Consider the following 19,541-nt stretch of genomic DNA (forward strand, 5'->3'; position numbering starts at 1 on the left):
CAGGCTGGCTTCAAAGATCTAGCCTCAGCCTTCCTGGTGCTGGGGTTACAGTCATGTACTAGCATGCCTGGCTTAAAAAAAAAAATCCCGTGGGGGCTAGAGAGATGGCTCAGAGGTTAAGAACACTGACTACTCTTCTGAAGGTCCTGAGATCAAATCCCAGAAACCACATGGTGGCCCACAAACATCTGTAATGGGATCTGATGCCCTCTTCTGATGTGTCTGAAGATAGCTACAATAAATAAATAAATCTTTAAAAAATCCCCATGGTTAAAAAGAACAAAAGCTTTTGCACAGTCCCATACTCAACTGTGAATTCTGTGAACACTATTTATTGCATGGGGCAAAAATGCAAATCTGAAGAGTGGGAAAACAAAATGCACTGAGTTCCAATACCAAAGCATCAAGATTCCATGTGAAGATGCTTTCTCAGAGGGCAGGTCAAGCTTCCGGACCACAAAAGCTTCCGGACCACAAAGGAATGACTAGAAAATGTCCCCCACATCCCTCCTCTGCAGGGAAATCTCCTTCCCATACACATAACAGCATCAATGAAAAAAATCTCAAGAGCGCTAAGAAAACAGTCTTGCTTCAGAAGTACTTCCTGTAGTAACTGTCTATTACTTTGGTTTTTGTCCATGTTCTCTCAGAATGGTTCTCAAAACAATCAAAGGAAAAGGCCTAATGCACTCAGTATCTGATACAAATCAGTAGCTAAAATACAGCCATAATATACTCCCATAATTTTTAGGGGAATGGTCAAGATTATTGACTTTTAAAATAAGGTCCATTAACGCCCTAAGTTAACTTCAATCCCATGTCGAATAATTGGCTCTAGAGAAACAGTTTAAGAATAATATTTAAAAGTCAATTAAAAACAGAGTAAGCACTCCTGTCAGTCAGCTGTGACCTCTGCTCTACAGTGCATTTAAATGTATGTCACCTTGACCTGTAACACAGCAGTGTAAAAAATTTTGGTCAATATAAATCAAACGCACACTGATTTATTCAGCAGATTTCCTACCGTCTGAATCAACATCAGAAATCTAACCAGTGTTTGTTATTCCGTATTGACAGAAGGAAGCATATGTAAATGATAAGTACTCCAGGACAACATTTGGAAGTTAAATTGTTCCCCACGGACGGCTTCCATAAATGGTCACATTTAAAGGTCATTTACCACCAGATTATGAACAACTGTTGCATTTATTAGCACGGGCTCGATGGTGTGGAAGCTGCGGCGGGCTCATCAGTTTTCACTGACAATGAGAGCTCACTGTTTAGTGATGAGAAATAAAGGAAACAGAAGTTCCTTCTGGAACTTTTTATTCCCTGCACTATGAGCACCAAATCCTCCGGTGCAAGGCTGGGCATTAGTGATACATGCCTATAATAATAATAACCCTTAGGAGCCGAGGCAGGAGGATGGTGAGTCGGAGGCCAGCCTGAGCTATGTAGAAGCATCCTGGTTAAATGGTGTGGTGTGGGCTGCGGATCATTTGGTAGGGTGTTTATAAAGCCATGGTATTGATCTCCAGCACCAAACAAAGCAGGTTTGGAGGGGTACTCCTGGGAAGGTGGAGTAGACAGAAGGATTAGAAGTTCAAGGTCATCCTTAGCTACAAATCTAGATTAAGGGGAGGGGGAAAGGGAGGGAAGGGAAACTTCAAACAGAGAGAGAGAGAGAGAGAGAGAGAGAGAGAGAGAGGACTGGAACATGGCTTTTTATAGGTGATTAAGGGGCCATGGGAGGCAAAGGAATCACTCATTCCAGAGTCTAGCTGAAAGGCCTTCATCAGCAAAAACTCAAGAATTCCAGCACAATTAACATTTGCTGTGAAGGACACCTATAGACAAGCAATACTCCTATTAATATTTATTTCAAGTAAAAAATGTTAAAATAGCAAGAGCCCACACTGAAGCCCTGCTGAGCATTACAGCTTATGACCTTAGTCCTCTCCAAGATGTAAACCTGAAAATTTCTGGGATTCTCACAAGGAAGTCTATAAACTTTCATTCACAGCAAAAAACAAAACACTTAGCTTCCTCTCCAACCCTCACGACTTAGGTCTTTGTTAGCTTCTGAAGCGCTAGAGGACCTTTTATTAGTAAGAGTGAGAAACAATATGGCAGGCCATCAGGAGAGGGGAGGAACACAAGTCACATCTTCGAGTTAGGGACGCAATGGAGGTCCTAAGCAGCTGTATAATGTGTAGGGTTCTTCAAAGAAAACAGTGAAAAAGCCCAGAGGATCAGAGCAACCTTGTTAAGGATTTTGGTTACCATCTAAAGAAACAGAAAAAGAGGGGAGAGGGGAGGTTACCCTTTTCTGAGTTAGAACTTAGAAAAACAGGCAGGCTTGATGGTAAAGATCTGCAAGGAATGGTGACACAGGTTCGCATCTTATCAGCTGCAATCCGAACCAACCCATGGTCTCATTTGGGTTCCTTATGTCCCCTTTGAGATGGAACTTTAGAAGTCACCAAAATAACATGCCGCTATTGCAAAGACACTTAATTGTGACTTTCTTTTAAGAAGCCCACAATTGGGTGTGTCCTAGCCTTTGCCCAAATCTGTCTAATAAGCCTGTGATGAAAGCTATCATAAGCTCTATTCTTCTGAGGACATCAGCTGAGCTGCGTCACCAGCCTACACTCCACTGCCACCGATGGTTTAGAATACAGATCAATGGTAAAATAAAGCTTAGGCCTGCATGACCATTCAGCCCGTAAAGGTGTCTGGCGCCAAGTGTGACAATCTGAATTCGATGCCCTGGGCCAACAAGGTAGAATCAGAGAGCCAGCTCTTACAGCTCTGACCTCCACAGGTACATGCATCCCTCCCTCCTCCGATAAATACGTGTAACTAAAAAATAGAAAATATATTTATATAACGGTGACTGAACCTCAATTTAGGCAGGACCACTAATGGCCCAGATTCTCTGTAAATAAAGGTTTGGGTCACTCCAGCAGGTGAAACATGGGCAGCTGAGATGCTTGCAGAAGGCACGGGGCACAGAGAAGAAGCCATTACACCCATATGACCAGTTACAGAGACAAGTGGTGGCTGGAAATTGTCAAGACAACCTTCTCCTGTCTCGTCCTCGAGACCTGCTAGGACAACTGTGAAGGAAATATCTTACCTTCCTCTCTACTTCCCACGTCCTGTGAAATAAGATACACTGATCTGTTATCGCGGTAGACCAAGCACTGTTAATTCTCTATCACAGTATTGAAGATACAGAGTACCAAGAAGTATCAAGTGACAAAAGTTGGATTTAGAGATAACCATGAGTCAGCAATATTGAGCCACGAGAGGCCATTTAGTCAAACATCTCAAATCAAGCATGTCCCACACAAAATGAGTAAGAAAGGACAGTGACAGCCACCAATGCGAGGCTTCCAGTCCTGGCAGAGCAAACACCGCCATCATTTTTCCATTTGCACAGCCTAAAAATTCTCACCCTGTACTCACCCTGTGATAGTCTATATATGCTTAGCCCCGGGAGGGGCACTACTAGGAGGTGTGGCCTTGTTGGAGTGGGTGTGGCCTTGTTGGAGTAGGTGTGTCACTGTGGGCATGGACTTTAAGACCCTTGTCTAGCTGCCTAGAAGCCAGGCTTCTCCTGCTTGCTTTTAGAACACGATATAGAACTCTCAGCTCCTCTTATACCACATCTGCCTGGATGCGGCTGTGTTCCTGCCTTGATGATAATGCACCTCTGACCTGTAAGCCAGCCCCAATTACATGTTGTCCTTATAAGAGTAGCATTGGTCACGGTGTCTGTTGGCAGCAGTAAAACCCTAACTAAGACACACCTTTACTCCTCTCACCTCAAGCCAATTTGCCAGCAGGGCCTCAGTTTCAACATCGAACTTTTATCTAAAACCTGATTATCTGTCACCATTGCACTGCAAAACTCGTCTAAGCCCCCACCATTCTGATGTGGAGTAACACAGCTCCTTAACCGAGCATGCAACATACAATGTCCTCCCCCAACGCCACTCTCCAGCCTCAGAAAAATGAGAATGGTCCTCAGAGATATAACTCATAAGCCAGATGTAGAGTTGGCACTCCTATTATCCTAGTTTTCAGAAGGCTGAGGCAGGAGGATCACTAGGAGTTTGACGTCAGCCAGGGCTATGTAACAAGACCTTGTCACAATAAGCAAATAGCTCATGTCAACAACCTGAAGGCTCATCTGCCTTATGATACCATTTTGACCACAACAGGAATCCCCATTAGTGAGGGAAAGAAAGGGGTGAGGGTGGAAAAGAGGCTCACAGTCTCTAGAACCATCTCTAGGTCCCTGAATTCTTTAAGAACTAGGGAAAGGTAGCCTGAGGCACAACTATAAAATACAAACCTGATTAAGCTACCTTTTCAATAAACATTAACATATTTCAAATACCATTCACTCTCCTCAAATAAAAGGGCAACTAGAGACAGGCCAATCAAATATTTGAAACACAAGCAATCAGTCTCGTGAGCAAATTATGTAGGGTCTAAGAGCCTCGCTATATGGGATATCATCCATTCCTTCTGAAGTTTTCTGGTAAATAAATAAATAATAAATGACAGGGCTAGGGAGATGGCCTAGTGGTTAGGAGCACTAACTATTCTTCCAGAGGACCTGGGTTCAACTCCCAGCATCCACATGGCAGCACATAACTGTCTGTAACTCCAGTTCCAGAGTTTTTGGAACTGGAGTTCCTCACATGCAAGGAAAAAAAAATTAAAAAAAAAATAAAATAAATGAAAAGTAGTGAAAACTCTTCTCAGCCTTCTTACATAGAATTTATGTATGAGATGCAAACAAGGGGTTAAAAGATGGTTACCAGAGTGGAAGAAAACTTAACTTTTAGTAACCATGAGATGACCTTCCCCCATGTGACAGAAAGTCAGCGTCTAAAACTAGGTTTCCAAACCAGGATGTGGCGCTGCACATCTGTAATCCTAGCATTCAGGGGGCTGAGGTGAAAAGCGCACATGAGGTAGCCTGTGCTACATCACGGAAGCCTGTGGATGGCAGGATGGCCCGTGGGTAAGTAGAAGGAAAAGTGGAAAGAGAGAGGCAGACGACATAATTTCCCAATGCACACAAGCTAGACATGTCTCGGTCCCTCCCTACACGATCACCTGTTTTTATGAACCAAGCATGGCCGCAGATCAAGCACACCTTACTTCACTCCTATTTCCCTAACGTATAAAACAGTTAGTCCAGGAATAGTCAAAACATACAATGACTTTCTCAAAGTCTTGGAGAATTTACTAGCTCACAGCTCCTGTGTGACTTACATTCATAACTCATCTAAAACATCACCCGGAAGGCACAACTCTAACATCCCCGGATGACCCTCAAGGCTAGAATCGTCCATTTACTTGCTTCATACTTTAATGAGAACCTTTATAGTTCTGAGGTCTCTTTACAAGTCACCTCCAAAAGCTAAGTGTGCGAGCCTGCCAGCTATGCCTGCATACACAAGAGGCACCCCCAAACCCCAGCCATCCTTTAGGGCTCTGATGCCTGGGATGCTAGAGCAGTAAAGAGGATTCTGTGTGCTGCTTCACTGGTAAGCCGTTAGATCTCCCCAGCCCGTGCATGGTCTGACTTACATTTTCTTCTCTCTGGGGAAACTCAATGAAAGCTGCATTCAGATATAGAGCTCTTCCTAGTAGGAATCTTGCTTTTGAAATACATTCTTCCCACTAGTCCTGTTTGTCGATAAATATTCTCAGCATGAGATAAATACCCACCTTCGCTGCTAGCCCAAACTCTAAGGGAACATTTTTCATGAGGGCATTTTATTTCCATTTGCCTGGTGAGGCCGACATTATTTCCAGTTTGAGTGGCTAGTGAAGAAGTAACTGCTTCTCTTTGAAAAGAATGCTTTGATTCCCTGATACTCATTAAATAGGAGTAGAGTATTGTAGGAACAGCTCAGGGGCGGAGCCAGTGGGAACAGCTCAGAGGAGGGGCCTGTGGAAGCAGCTTGGGGCGGGGCCTGTGGGAACAGCTGGGGGGTGGGGGGCAGAACCTGTGGGAATAGCTCAGAGGAGGGGCCTGTAGGAGCAGCTCAGGGCAGAGCACTTGTGTAGCAATCCTGAGGCCCTCTGCCCAATCACCATTCCAACAATCTTTTTGTTATATTTTTGTTTTTTAAGCACTCAGGGAGCTGAGACAGGGGTGGGGGGGAGGGGAGGAGGGGGGAAGGCTAGCCTGGCCTAGATAGCGAGTCAAGACCTGCCTGAGCTACTTTGTACAGTCTCAAAAATCAAATCAGCCTAATCTGGTGGCCCACACCTTTAATCCCAGCACTAGGAGGCAGAGGCAGGTGTAGCTCTGTGAATTCAAGGTTAACCTGGTGATCTAGAAGTACATAATGAAACCTACTTGAAGAAAAAATATCCTTTTCTTAATTTCAACATCATTTAAAAAAACACATAATTCACATAAAATAAAATGAAAGTGGCTCTTGAGTATATAAAGATGTTCAACATCACAGCTTAAGAAATTCTTAACATTAAAAATTGCATTAAAAGATAACTACACATCTTCCAGATTGACATAAAAGGGGTTTGGGGTGGGGGTGGGGAGGTCTCATGTAGTCCAGGCTGGCATCAAACTCACTGTGCAGCTGAGGATGACCTTAGGTTTCTGATTCTCCTAACACCACCTTCCAGGTGCTGGGACTACAGAAACGTCACCATGTCCAGCCTCACCTATCAGATTGGTGAAACTCCAAGAGCAACAGAAATGACTCGTCGGCTGGCACGCTGGCGGCGAAGACCGAAGCAGCATTTGTACACTGCTACAGAACTGCAAACCCAGCACAACCTCTGCTGCACCCCCCCCATGTCTACGAGGATGACACACACATCTACTTTTGGGGCAGTAACCTACTGTTTGGAATCTACAAACACACTAACAAGAATTCTGAAAGGCTCCTGAGTAGCACACACCTGGTGGCCCTGGGCCTGGAAGGCAGAGGAAGAGGAAGAGGAGGTTAAGGCCAGCCTGAGCTACATGAGAACCTGTTTCTAAACAGAATACAACAGAATGGAATAGGACGCCTTTCACGAGCTTGTTGGTGGCAGTCTGTCAACAGAAAGCAATACAACTATAGCAAAGGACAGAGCACTCTTGTACACAGCTCTTGCATCTCTTACAAGGAGCTCCGGTTACATGGAGAAAAAGGCAAGTCTCAGGGCAACAAAATGACTCGTTAGGTAAAGGCACTTGCCTTGTAAGCCTGGTGACCTGACCTCCGTCCCTGAAACCCACTTAAAGGTGGAGGGACAGAGCTGATACACAGGCCATAGCATGCACACTTCCCCACCCCTGCCGGGCACATGCACACAGTAACTTTTAAAGGCAAAGTAGAAAAATTGTCCTGTCATTTCCTATTCTTTACCTAAGAAAGGGAATGGGGACACAACCATAACCGTGTGTTTATGTGTGTGTGTGTGTGTGTGTGTATTTGTTAGTATATGTCCTGTGTAGAAGAATAAGTCATTATTTTCCCATTCTACTTTTAAGAGTCCATATATTTGCAGTTAAATCTTTCTATTCTCCTGCCCTCCCCCCAGTAAAACCCAGAGTTTCCTACTCTCTGTGCAGGGCTGGTGATAAGCTGCACTTCGTGTGTGGTTTCCTTAGTTTTAAATGGGAATCGGTGAGAGAGGAAGGAAGCGGGGTGCGGACAGAAGCAGAAGGTAGATGCCCTGTGACTGACAACACTGCATTATACCTCACACAGGGGGGAGAACAGAGGTAACACCTCTGGACACCTTCTTCTCTATGGCTACCCACACACACACACACACACACACACACACACACACACACACGGACATGGACATGAACACGTGGACATATACTCACTCAATAACAAAAAATAAATCTAAAAATAAAAGATTTTATTACTCCCCCTCTCACGTGTGTGTGTGTGTGTGTGTGTGTGTGTGTGTATACCATGTGACAAGTGTCAACTGGGACTTTTTTTTAAGATGACTGTAGGTTGTGCAAAATTTATAGTTAATGATAACTAGGTCAAAGTTAGACAGTGTCGTTGTGCTTCCTAGTTCTAATTCCATGGGTTCCTGAGTACTTGCCAGCTGTGTAGCCTGACTCTAGGGTGGGGCTGGCTTCCAGCCCTCTGAGGAACCAGCCTTAGGGAACTCACTCAGTGTTTGTCTTCATCAGTAATAGGAAACATAGCTGCCAAGCCTTAAAACTGCTTGCTAAATCCTGCAGCATATATAGAACCATCTTATCTTGACTAAGAGTCTCTACATTCCAAACACGTGATATCATTTCTTGTAAGGATATTGCATTTCAGGGCTGAAAAGATGGCTTGGCAGTTTGGCTGGTCCTGCAGAGGACCTGGGTTCGATTCTGAGCACCCACATGGTGGCTCATTACTGCCTGTAACTGCAGTTCTGGGGCATCTCATAGCCTTATTATTATCCTTATTATTGGGCATGCATTTGATGTGCACACACAGTTGCATGCAAACACTTACATAAAAATAAAACTCAATCCTTCTGTGCAAATTGTGTGATTTGTTTTGTGGTTATATTTTGTGCGGTATTAAGAACTGAAGCTAGGGCCTCGAGTGTTCTAAAGTTTTGATTATTTATTTAGTTGTTTGTTTTGCTGTGCTAGGGATCTGACCGGAGACCAGCGTTTTACCACTGAGCTACACCAACAGCTGTGTCTTGAGAATGCAGCAATCCTTCTAAGCTTGTTTATAGTCAAGAACTTTTAAACTGTATTTTTGTCTTCAAGGGTAGGGATCACAGCTCACACGCGCCTCAGATCATCACTTCATAAATATTTAACGTGTGCTTCTGCTATGCCCGGCGTGAATGAGGCCCAGTGCCAGCGCTGCACTGCTAACAAGGGCCTCGTTCATCTTGTGTGCATGGGATGGATGACTGACAGACCTCTGAGGGCACTGTGCTCTCACTGTGCACTTCTTCCATGGCGCGCCTAAGGGCTGGGTGACAGCAACAGACTGGCCCCTCTCTCTACTCCAGAAACTCCCACTTTTCACTCCGACTAGCTCGTCTGGCCCAGTACTGCTTCAGGAAGCCTGGTTTCTACCTGTCACACACAGGATTCCCTTGTCTCAGACGAACGGCTATTTATTTGCTCAGGGCTTCTGAGGCAAATGTCCCCTTCCCAAAAGGGCATGTGCCCGCTTCCTCCTGATGCTGTATACAAAGTCCACAGTCCTTGTCACTATTTTGTCAACAGTTAGAAACTACTCAGGAAAAAAAGGAGAGTGGGAAGGCCAGGCTCCCCTAGTCAACCTCAGCCTCTTTCTTGAATTTTGTATGAAATTAGATAACAAGAAGGTAGAAACCACAGTTAATTCAAAGGCAAATTTTCTGAAGACAGCTTCAATCACATAGCCCAGGCTGGCCTCAAACTCTCTAGGTACCTGAGCATAACCCTGAACTCCTGATCCTCTTGCCTCTATCTCCGAGTCCTGACACAAGGAGCCCTTCCACATTGCTGATGTGGTGCTGGGGGTTGAACCCAGGGCTTGTGCATGCTACACAAACACTCTACGGAGTTGCATGCCTGTCCCTGAATTGTTTTCCTTTTTACAGCCTAGGTCCTTCTCTCTCCGTTTCACATTAAACCACAAGCCCACAGGGAAAGAAACCAGCAGGTCCACATCCACTGTGCTTAGGTACTGTTCTCTTTGCTGTCTCTTTGTGGCAATCATTTCCTTCACCATTTCAGGAGACAATCTCAGCTCCTTGTATGCCTCGTGTGTTCAGGATGCACATAATTCAGACATGAAGAAAAGGCTGTATTTTGTTTTGTTTGTTTGGTTTGGGGTTTTTTTGTTGTTTTTTTGGATTTTTTTTTTTTTTTTTTTTTTGAGACAGGGTTTCTCTGTGTAGCCCTGGCTGTCCTAGAACTTTCTCTGTAGTCCAGGCTGGCCTCAAACTCAGAAATCTGCCTGCCTCTGCCTCCCAGAGTGCTGGGATTACAGGCGTGCGCCACCGCCGCCCAGCTAGAAAAGGCTGTATGTATACTAGCTCTGGTCAGTAGCCCAAGATAAGCCTTCACCACACAGTCTTAAAGGATGAGAGAGAGAAAGATTCCCTGCAGCTGAAAATCCTTTAGATCCCAGGGATCTAAAGGCACTCAGGTATAATCCTGGCACTCAGGAGATAGACATAGTGGATCTCTGAGTTTGAGGCCCATCTGTTATACAGGGCAAGTTCCAAGATGGCCAGGGCTGCATAGAGAAACCCTGTCTTGACGGAACAAAAAAAGAAAAAAAGAAAAAAAAAAGGAAAGAAGGAAGGAAGGAAAGAAGGAAGGAAGGAAAAAAAATGAAGAGAAGAAAAGAAAAATCCTGACAACCACAACTCCAAAAGGTTTCACCCCCAACGTTAAAATTCTGAAAGCAGAAGGTCCCGATCCACAGTTGCCACTGGAGCAAATGTTCTGGAAGAAGTTCTACAACAGTGGTTCTCAGCCTTCCTAACGCTGCCACTCTTTAATACAGTTCCTCATGTCCTGGTGGCCCCCGAAACCATAAAATTACTCCATTGCTACTTTGGTTTTTGTTGTTGTTGTTTTGTTTTGTTTTCTTTTTCTTTTTTTTTCTTTTTTTTCTTTTTTTTTTTTTTCTTCCGAGACAGGGTTTCTCTGTATAGCCCTGGCCGTCCTGGAACTCACTCTGTGGACCAGGCTGGCCTCGAACTAAGAAATCCACCTGCCTCTGCCTCCCAAGTGCTGGGATTAAAGGTGTGTACCACCACCACCACCACCACCACCACCAACAACAACAACAACAACAACAACAACGCATCATTGCTACTTTGTAACTGTAATTTTGCTACTGTTATGACTCATAATGTAAATATCTGTGTTTTCTGGTGGTCTCAGGTTTAACCCCAAAAGGGCCAAGACCCACAGACGGAGAAAGACAGTTCTAGCTAGAAAGTACGATTCTGGGAAAGCACTGGTGTTCTTCCAGTCATGTGTGATGGGCTCCTTGCTGTCAGAGAAAGGAAATACTTAAAACACCTGGAGGGACAATATGTTGAAAATTGTCTCTTAGAGGTTTCCAGGTTCTTAGTGAAAACCGAAGAGTCTAAAATATGAACTGTCACACCACCGCTCTGCAGCAGTGACCCTCTCTCTAGCTTCTGTCGTTGGTTTGTTTGGTTTGGTTTTTCTCACATCGGGTTTTGCTTTGTAGCCAAGGCAGATCTGGCACTGAAAGTAACCATCCTGTCTCTGCCTCCTGAGTCCTGGGATTATAAATCCACCGCCTCCATCTGGGCCAGTCCTGATATATATAGATATATATACTGGTTAAGAGTTAAGAGTGGACTCTGACCTCCGCATATATCCTGTGGCAGGTGTGTGCCCTCATACACACACACACACACACACACACGAGTAAAACACATGATTTCAGACACACAGGATTGGGAGCCCTTGCTTAACATCCAAGCCATCCCAGGTTCAATTCTCAGTCACACAACAAACAAATGAAGATGAACTGGATGCAGGGCTACACGTTTCTCCTTAGAGCCGTGTTCCATGCACACAGCTCATCTCTTCAGGACTTCACACCTGTGCCAATATGGCTTCTACACCCAAGCGCTTCTGCTTGCAGCACAGCCCTGGTTTGGTCTACAGCCTGTTTTAGACACCCTCTCACTCTAGCACCCGTGTGGACCCCACTTGGAAATCTCCCAGCTTCACCCTGAGAAGGCGCTGGCCCCTGTACCCAGCACTATGCCTGGGTACAGTCACTGCCGACCTTATTGTGGACTGCGGGAGTATTGCCGGACTTGCTTATTTCTCAGATGAATTCCCTTTTAAAGACATAAACAAGGCTGGGGAATGTGACAGAGACAGATTCCTGCAGGCCCAGGGAAAAAATTATAATGCAATAAATGTCTCTTAAAGAACTTTTAAATTGCTTTGTCCAGAGGCTGCATTTTCAAATTTCTGATCTTTCGAGATTCCTTGTAGACTTGAGAGGTTCAGCTCTTCAGCACTGCTGTGCGGTGGCCTGTTTAGAGCAGTGGTTTTCAGTGCATGGCTTCCTGATGCTTGACTCCTTAGTACAGCTCCTCGTGTGGTAGTGACCCCCCCCCACACACACACACACACACAACTATAAAATTACTTTCATTGTTACTTCACAACTGTAGTTTTTCTCCTGATACAAACTGTAATGTAAATATCTAATATTTCCAATGGTCTTAGGTGACCCCCAGAGGGGTTGAGCGAGACCCACAGGTACTAACGCATTTTCCAAACCCACACAGGCAGTCAACTGTACAAGTGACTAAAAAAAAAAAACAAAAAAAAAAAAAAACAAAAACACCCTAGGTCAATGCTTTTATTTTTACATCTGTGATAGGGGAAATGGACAATATATTAAATTTTGTGTTGTTACCTATCTGGCAATTCTTCTTTGACTGCTCTTACCGTCCATATATTTTTAAATCGCAAATGCTCACCTAAGCTGGCACTTAAAACCTGCCAGTCCTTCAGCCCCTCAGATTGATCTCTCTGCCTCCAAAGACAACCCAGTAGCCTCTGACAAAGCATCCGCACTCTTCCTTGTGCAGTTGTGCAGCTGGGCCTTTGGGAGATAATTAGGTCTTTCAGACAAGGCCTTATAAATGGAATGCGTAACCATATAAACTAAGGATCAGGGAGTGCTTTGTCCCCTTCCCCAAGGAGGCACACTGGCACCCACGTCTACCAGCCAGGGCCAACCCATGGCCAGACACCGACTCTGCCAGCTCCTCCTCCTCCAACTTTTCAGTTTCATAAACCATATAGGAAATGAACTTCTGTTATCCATAAACCAGCCAGTCTGCCGGAATTCTAGTAGCCCAAAGGAACTGATAGAGCACTTCTAAATGCAAAGCTAATCATGTTACTTCCTTCCCCAAACAGCTCCAACCCAGGAACTCAAAGTTCACCAGCTCTTCACAGCTCTCAGCCTGTGGCTTACCCTGTACTCAACTGCAATCCCTGCTACTGACTTGAAATTCCGGTCTCGCGACCCCACCTAATCCTCTGGGCTGTTAGTGCCTCAGGTCCCTGTGGCCCAAACAGGTCTGTGTGCTCCTAGCTCTTTACAAGCTGAGTCATACGGAACAGCCCAGTACCTGGACACACATACTTTCAAACCCCAAGGAGTTCCCAGCCTGCAAAGCACAGGCATGAAGGCTCAGAGGGAAGGGAAGCAGGGGAAACCAGGCCTCTGGGAAATAACATTTATCTGTTACCACAGCCTGCTTCTCTGGAGATCTAAGTGACTGGGAGGTCCACACTCCCCCGACCCCAAGTTTATTTAGCTGGTGTATCTATCTTGGAGTCTGAATGTCGTTTCTCTCAGATTTTTTTTTTTTTGTCATGTATTTCCTCTTCTTAAAATTCACATGCTAGCAAAATGCTAATCAGATTTCAGTGTCAGCATTCTGAAAGTACCCTCCCCCACCACAAGCACAGCAGAAGTGGCCCACACAGGGCTCTCCACACCAGACAGCCTGGAACTCAACACTTCCTCCCAGCTCCAGCCTAACTCCAGACCTGAAGCCCAAAGGGCAGAAACATCATCTTCCAGCCTTTAATTCCCTCTCAAGAGAAGACAGGCCTAAAGTAAATGTCTGTTTACTTATTTTTTTGAGACAGGATCTCAAATAGCCAGGTTGACTTCCAACTTACTGTGTAGCCAAGGCTGGTCTTGAACTTCAGGTCCTCCTGCCTCTGCCACCCCAGTGCTGAGATTACAGGTGTCTACCACCACTCCCTCATTTCCTAAGAATCTATTCCAGGGTTTGCCCTCTGGGAGCAGGGAACACTCAACCAAGAGAAAAAGAAGTTGCCTCTGGGTTTATCTGCTTACCAGAGGAACTGTTAGAATTTCTGATGTTTCTCTCTCTCTTTTTCTTTTTTATTAAAAATATAATCACTATGGATCAAAGGTATTTTTCACATTAAAGTGTACACAGTTTTACCAGCTTCCTATTTAAGAAACTGTATCTGATTTTGTTTTTTTTGTTGTTGTTGTTGTTTTTTGTATCGGATTTTAAACTGTTCTTTCTTTGAGCTGAAACACCACACCCAGCTCTGTTCCCAGAACAGAGGCACACCGAGCAGCAGGCCCTTAGTTAATGATTGTTGAGTGAATCATAGCTAGGCAAATACAATGCCAGTCTCGGAAAGAGAACGAAGTTATCAGCTGCTTCACAAACTTTCAGAGAAAGAAAAAAAAAACATCTAAGCAGATACCTTAACCTTTTGTTTGGCAATCTAACTGAACTACATGTTTTTAAAAGTAAACTTTTCAAGAGTGTTCAAACTATCGCTGTAGCGAAAATTTCAGACTGCCTAAATTTATCCCCAAAAGGACTCTCTGGAATCAGTCTGACTGGCAACTTGGTGTCTGGCAAATGTAGGTCATATACATTTTTACAGCATTAGCTAAAGACTCTCTAAGAATACCCCCTCCCCCTCCAAAAACTGTTTCCCTCTAGAGGCACAGGCCAGTCAACAACAGTACGATGTATCTTGGCTTTATTATTAAAGTGCTAAGGCCCGGCTTCTTCAGCATGCCGGCTGCCGGCCAGGCGCTCTGTGTATAAGCCAGGATCTAAAGCTCTACATCTACATGATGGTGCTTAGACTGTTTAGAACTTCACGGCTGTGGACTTGAAGTTGCAGATTCAGAGTCTAATGTTGTCTTGGATCATCATGTTTCCTGAATTGCCAGTTATCAGACACCTGTGTCTGATCTAGCATCCTTTTAACATGAAGAGGTGATAACCCTTCCATCAACCCCAAAGCTAAGAACACCATCAGGCAGCACTGGAGACCTCCAGCACAGATTTTTCCCATGGCTGTTAAATGGCAGACCAAATGTATTTGGAAAAGGCTTCGGTTTAGGACTTTTGTCCCGTGATTGTAAAAGCTCCTGTAATCGCTTCCAGGGTAGACCCTGCCATTTGGGGCAATGTGGATCCACATGTACCCAGGGCATGGTCACTCAGGTCTGGCACAGAACAGACTCTCTCTTGTTCCCTTTGGAATGACGCTGTATTTTGATTAGACAGATCTATATCTCCAGACCATTTGCGGTTTCTACTTAACCTCTCTATCATTGAAGTAGTAAGAATTGCATGTCATGTTCTTTTAGTATAACACACAATCATAATCGCTAAGTGAGATATAATTTGGGGAGGAAAATAAGGTTCTCAAATGAAAGAAATTCAGGCCAGATATGGCTGGACAAACCTGTAAACCCAGCACCAGAGAAGCTGAGATCAGAGGATTGCTATGACTTCTAGACCAGCCTAGGTTACATAGGAGACTCTATCTCAGACAAAGAAACACAGGCAATGGTGGTGCTCACCTTTAATCCCAGCACTTGGGAGGCAGAGGCAGGTGGATTTCTGAATTCGAGGCCAGCCTGGACTACAGAGTGAATTCCAGGACAGCTAGGGCTACACAGAGAAACCATGTCTCAATAAATAAATAAATAAATAAATAAATAAATAAATAAATAAATAAATAAAATGAAAAAAAAAAAACAATGGTTTGTCAGACAAAGAACAAATAACAAACAGGGCCAGCAGGGTAGCTCAAAGGCTTTGCAGCAAAGTCTGAAGACATGAGTTCAATTTCAGGAACCCACTAGCTGGAAGGAGAGAAGTATCCTCTGACTTCCACATGCAAACTGAGGGAACATGTGTACATACACACACACACACACACATACACACACACACACACACACACACACACACACACACACACACACACGCACACATTTACACAATGAATGCATGTAATGTAATCTTTAACAAATACTAAGTAAAGAAGAAGAAACAACTGCAGTTCTCGCTGGGGAAGCTGGATTGCCCACCTCTTATTGGTACCCCCTTCCTCTTGGGGTACCTGAAGTCCAAGGTTCTTAACGAAAAGTCTTTTTATCTTTAAACCTCAAAAAAAGAAAAAAAATGTCTTTCAAATGCAAGGTGCCGCTGATGCTAACAGGAGACATGGAATTTCTGGAAGAAATACAACCAAAGTCTCTGTTCCTTGGAATGGGCTCCAGTTCTGAGGTGTGGAGTGACGGGGGGGGGGGGGGGGGGGGGGGGGGGGGGGGGGGGGGGGATATTTACAGAAGAAAAGAGTCCTGCAGAGCACAGTGTCCTCTCACTAACTCCTGACCATGGAGTGCACTTGAGCCACTTTTGGGGGACACTTAGGCATCTTCTTTCCAGAGGGAGATTTAGTTTCCATTTTGAAAAGTTAAGGGTTTAAACAGACTGTCTGTCACAAGGCACCAACATAGTTAGAGGGAGGAAGAAGGGTTAACACACCGTGCCAGGATGACACAGTGCAGGAGTGAGTAAGACAGCACCCCTCCAGGCTGCTCTGTGACTATTCCTCCAAACCTAAACACTCCCACAGATCCTGAAGAGAACATTGTGTAGCACACCTATTCTTAAATCTTATACTCGAAACAGCAAGACACACCTTCCATCTGCTAAAGACTGACTACTCTAGCCCAGAGGTGGAAGTGCTGTGCACACCACTAGAGTACCAGCACTCTAGCACTCAGGAGGCAGAGGCAGGTGGATCTCTTGAGTCCCAAACCAGCCTGGTCTACAGAGTGTGTTCCAGAACAGCCAGGACTACATAGAGAAACCCTGTCTGGGGTGGGGGTGGGGAGAGAAAAGAAAAAGGGAAAGAGACAGACAGACTCTAACAGCAAAGGTCTTATTCAACATCTCATCTGGAGCAAGCGGCAAAGTGCATCACAAGTATAGTTTGGTATTTCACAAGAAACTCTAGCCAATGCAACAAAAGAAAAGAAATACAGCTGCTAGTCAACAAGAGAAGAAACTAAGTTTGTCTGTCTGGGGCATGATCTTTCTATTCTATTTCCCAACAACTGCAAATAACTCTTGCAAGTTCCAGCCAATCTGAAGCATGTCTCCGGGTCACAATGGCTATCCAGATAGAGCAGCTTAAATTTACTAGGAATTCAACCAACACTTCACTCATTTAACTTGTTTCTATAAGGGTCCAGAGCTGGTCTCTGCAATTGCTTCTATTCTGAGCAAGCTACCTTTCTGGGCGACTCTGAGTACAGGACATGCGCTCAAGTAAAACACCTGATTTTGCCGTTTCATGCCATTGCAGAACTAAAACGAAGCAAACTCAAAAAAAAGAAAAAAAGAAAAAAATCAATCCATGTGTTATCCTGGCTAATGAGCAGTAACAAAAATGTTGATTTTTTTTTTCTTTTCTCTCCCTTCCTTTATTTTTATATTTTCTTGGTAACACGTTCTCCATCCGAATGAATCTTACAGAACTTGCAAGCCATCAAGAACCTGCACACAGCCTCTCAGTCCGCACGCAGAGGGTAGCCTGCCCGGCTCCCGAAGCTCCCGAGGCCGCGGGCCGCGGAGGGGGAAGGGATGGAGCCCAGGGGGGCGCGCGCTGGGGAGGGGCACCCGTCTCCATGACGACCTCGCGGGCGGTGGAGGTGGGGGGTGCTGCAACCGGGGGACCCCACGGGGACCGGCCTACCGTGTAGCCGCGCTCCAGATCGCTGTCCTCGTGGCGAAAGGACGGGATGTAGACCTCCATGACCGCGGCGGGGCCGCGCCACTCACCGCTCCGCCGCACCGCGTAGGCCGCCCCGCCTCCCGCTCCCAGCCGGCGCGCGCGCGGCCCGAGGTGCGCGGCCTGGACCTAGGTCGGCGGCGGCGCGGGGTTGGCGGGCGCGGGCGGCTTGGGGCTCGGCGGGGCCGAGGTGTGGGGCCTGCAGGGCGGCGCGGATCAGCTGGGCCCGGGAGGCGGGGCCTGCGGGCCGGAGTCTGCATCGGCGGGTGTGCGCGGCCACGCGGGGCGCCACCCGGGTCGCTCAAGCCCTGCGGGCTCCAGGGGTCTGCGGGACGCCACGGGAGACTGGGAGGCAGCGGAGGAGGGAAAACGACGGCGCCTCGAGATGCTGCCCACTTTACTTCGGCTTTCGTTCTGATGGGCAAACCCTGCCAACTTTCGCCGGGGCTCTGGTGCTGCGCCCGGTTCAGCTGAACCTTCCCAACCTTGGAATGGGAATCGCACAGCCCCAAGGTGGCCGCTGCGCGCTCTAGTTCCAAGACGTCCTCTGCCTCTGAGAGACAGTAAATGGTTAGGATGAAAGAGGTGATTGCTTACAAGCCTGGTGGTGACCAGAGGTGCCTGCCCCTCTGGCTGGCGCTCAACAGCCTCAGTAGTTCAGGAAACTTGATTATTGTTACTCAAGGAAGCTGAGTTTCTTAGGTTAGAGCAGAATTTGGAAGTAACTTGTGGGGCACTAAGATGTGACGTGGTGGGTTGTCAGGAACAAAACTGAGCAGCCAGAGGCTTAGTAAACAGTCTCATTCAACTCAGTTTGCCCTTGCGGGCAGAGGGCATTGCAGTTTAAACCCTATAGAAGATGAACCCTAAATCATAGAGAAGGTGGCCTGGCTTCTTGCTTTAAAAATTGCCTGCTGTGAACTTTAAAAAGCCCTTTTCTATCTCCTCGCCTCATCTGAAGAGGCATCTCCTGGCCCAGCCACCTATAGCCTCAGGATGTGAACTCTTAATCTGTAGCCACTTTTACCTCCTGATAGAATTCCACAATCCCCTGGCCCCTGCTGATCCGAGACTGCTTTGTAGATTACCTTGGCTCCTGGCAAGTATCACATTGTAATGTGTGATTTCTCAGTCTCTAGGGTACATTTTAGAGAGAATGCCCCACTCCTCCGAGAGAATCGAGTCAAGAGTACAATTGCCTTTAAACAAACAAACAAAAACGTAACAAAAAGTGTTAGGGGTGGACTGTGAAGGCTGTAGCCTTTAGTTCCCGAACTAGGGAAGCCGAGTAGATTATCTGTAAATTCTTGGACAGCTTGGGCTACAAAGTGAGACCTCTTCCAAAATGAAAAAAAAAAAAAAAGTATTAGAGCCAATGATATGGCTCAGTAGGTGAAAGTCCTTGCAGCCAAGCGTGATGACCCCTAAATTCAATACCTGGAACCCACCTGGTGGCAAGAGAGAACCAGTTGCACCGATTGTCCTCTGACCAACAGGCACAGCAAATAATAAGTAAACGCATAGTACTTCCTGCCCTGGTTAATGTTTTGCCAACTTGACATGAGCTCAGATCAAATGGGAAGAGGAACCTCACTTGAGATAATGACTCCCTCCGATTACCAGGAAAGAAGTCTGTGCTGCATTTTTTTTTTTTTGATTGCAAATTGATATAAACAACGCCAGCTCTTGGCAGTTGGTCCTACCTGGTGTAAGAAAGCAAACTGGCCAAGCCGTAGGAGAACAGCAAGCTTCGTGGTCTTGGTTTCTGCTTCGGTTCCTGCCTCAAGTTCCTGCCCTGACTTCCCTACACGGTGGTTTACAACTATAAGGTGAAATAAACTCTTTCCTCCCCAAGCTGCTTTTGATCATAGTGTTTTTTGTTTTTTTGTTTTTTTAA

The 19,541-nt window shown here is 45.7% G+C and overlaps 1 protein-coding gene across 2 annotated transcripts in view; it reads right to left on the reverse strand.

The window, feature by feature from the left end:
• Positions 1–17,838, reverse strand: part of Snx24 (sorting nexin 24) — a 146,470-nt gene extending 128,632 nt beyond the window's left edge. Inside the window, exon 1 of one of the 2 annotated variants that reach the window (XM_052155724.1) lies at positions 17,387–17,456. Coding sequence is in view for 1 of the 2 variants with exons in the window: in XM_052155723.1 (XP_052011683.1) it covers positions 17,609–17,668 (60 nt within the window). In the remaining variant the exon portion in view is untranslated. Of the gene's footprint in view, positions 1–17,386; positions 17,457–17,608 lie in introns of those variants that run through there. The other variant, XM_052155723.1, reaches the window with a different exon arrangement.
• Between the last annotated feature and the right edge of the window lie 1,703 nt (positions 17,839–19,541).

This window comes from Apodemus sylvaticus, chromosome 13 (assembly GCF_947179515.1).
Source record: "Apodemus sylvaticus chromosome 13, mApoSyl1.1, whole genome shotgun sequence".
In the NCBI taxonomy this organism is placed as follows: domain Eukaryota; kingdom Metazoa; phylum Chordata; class Mammalia; order Rodentia; family Muridae; genus Apodemus; species Apodemus sylvaticus.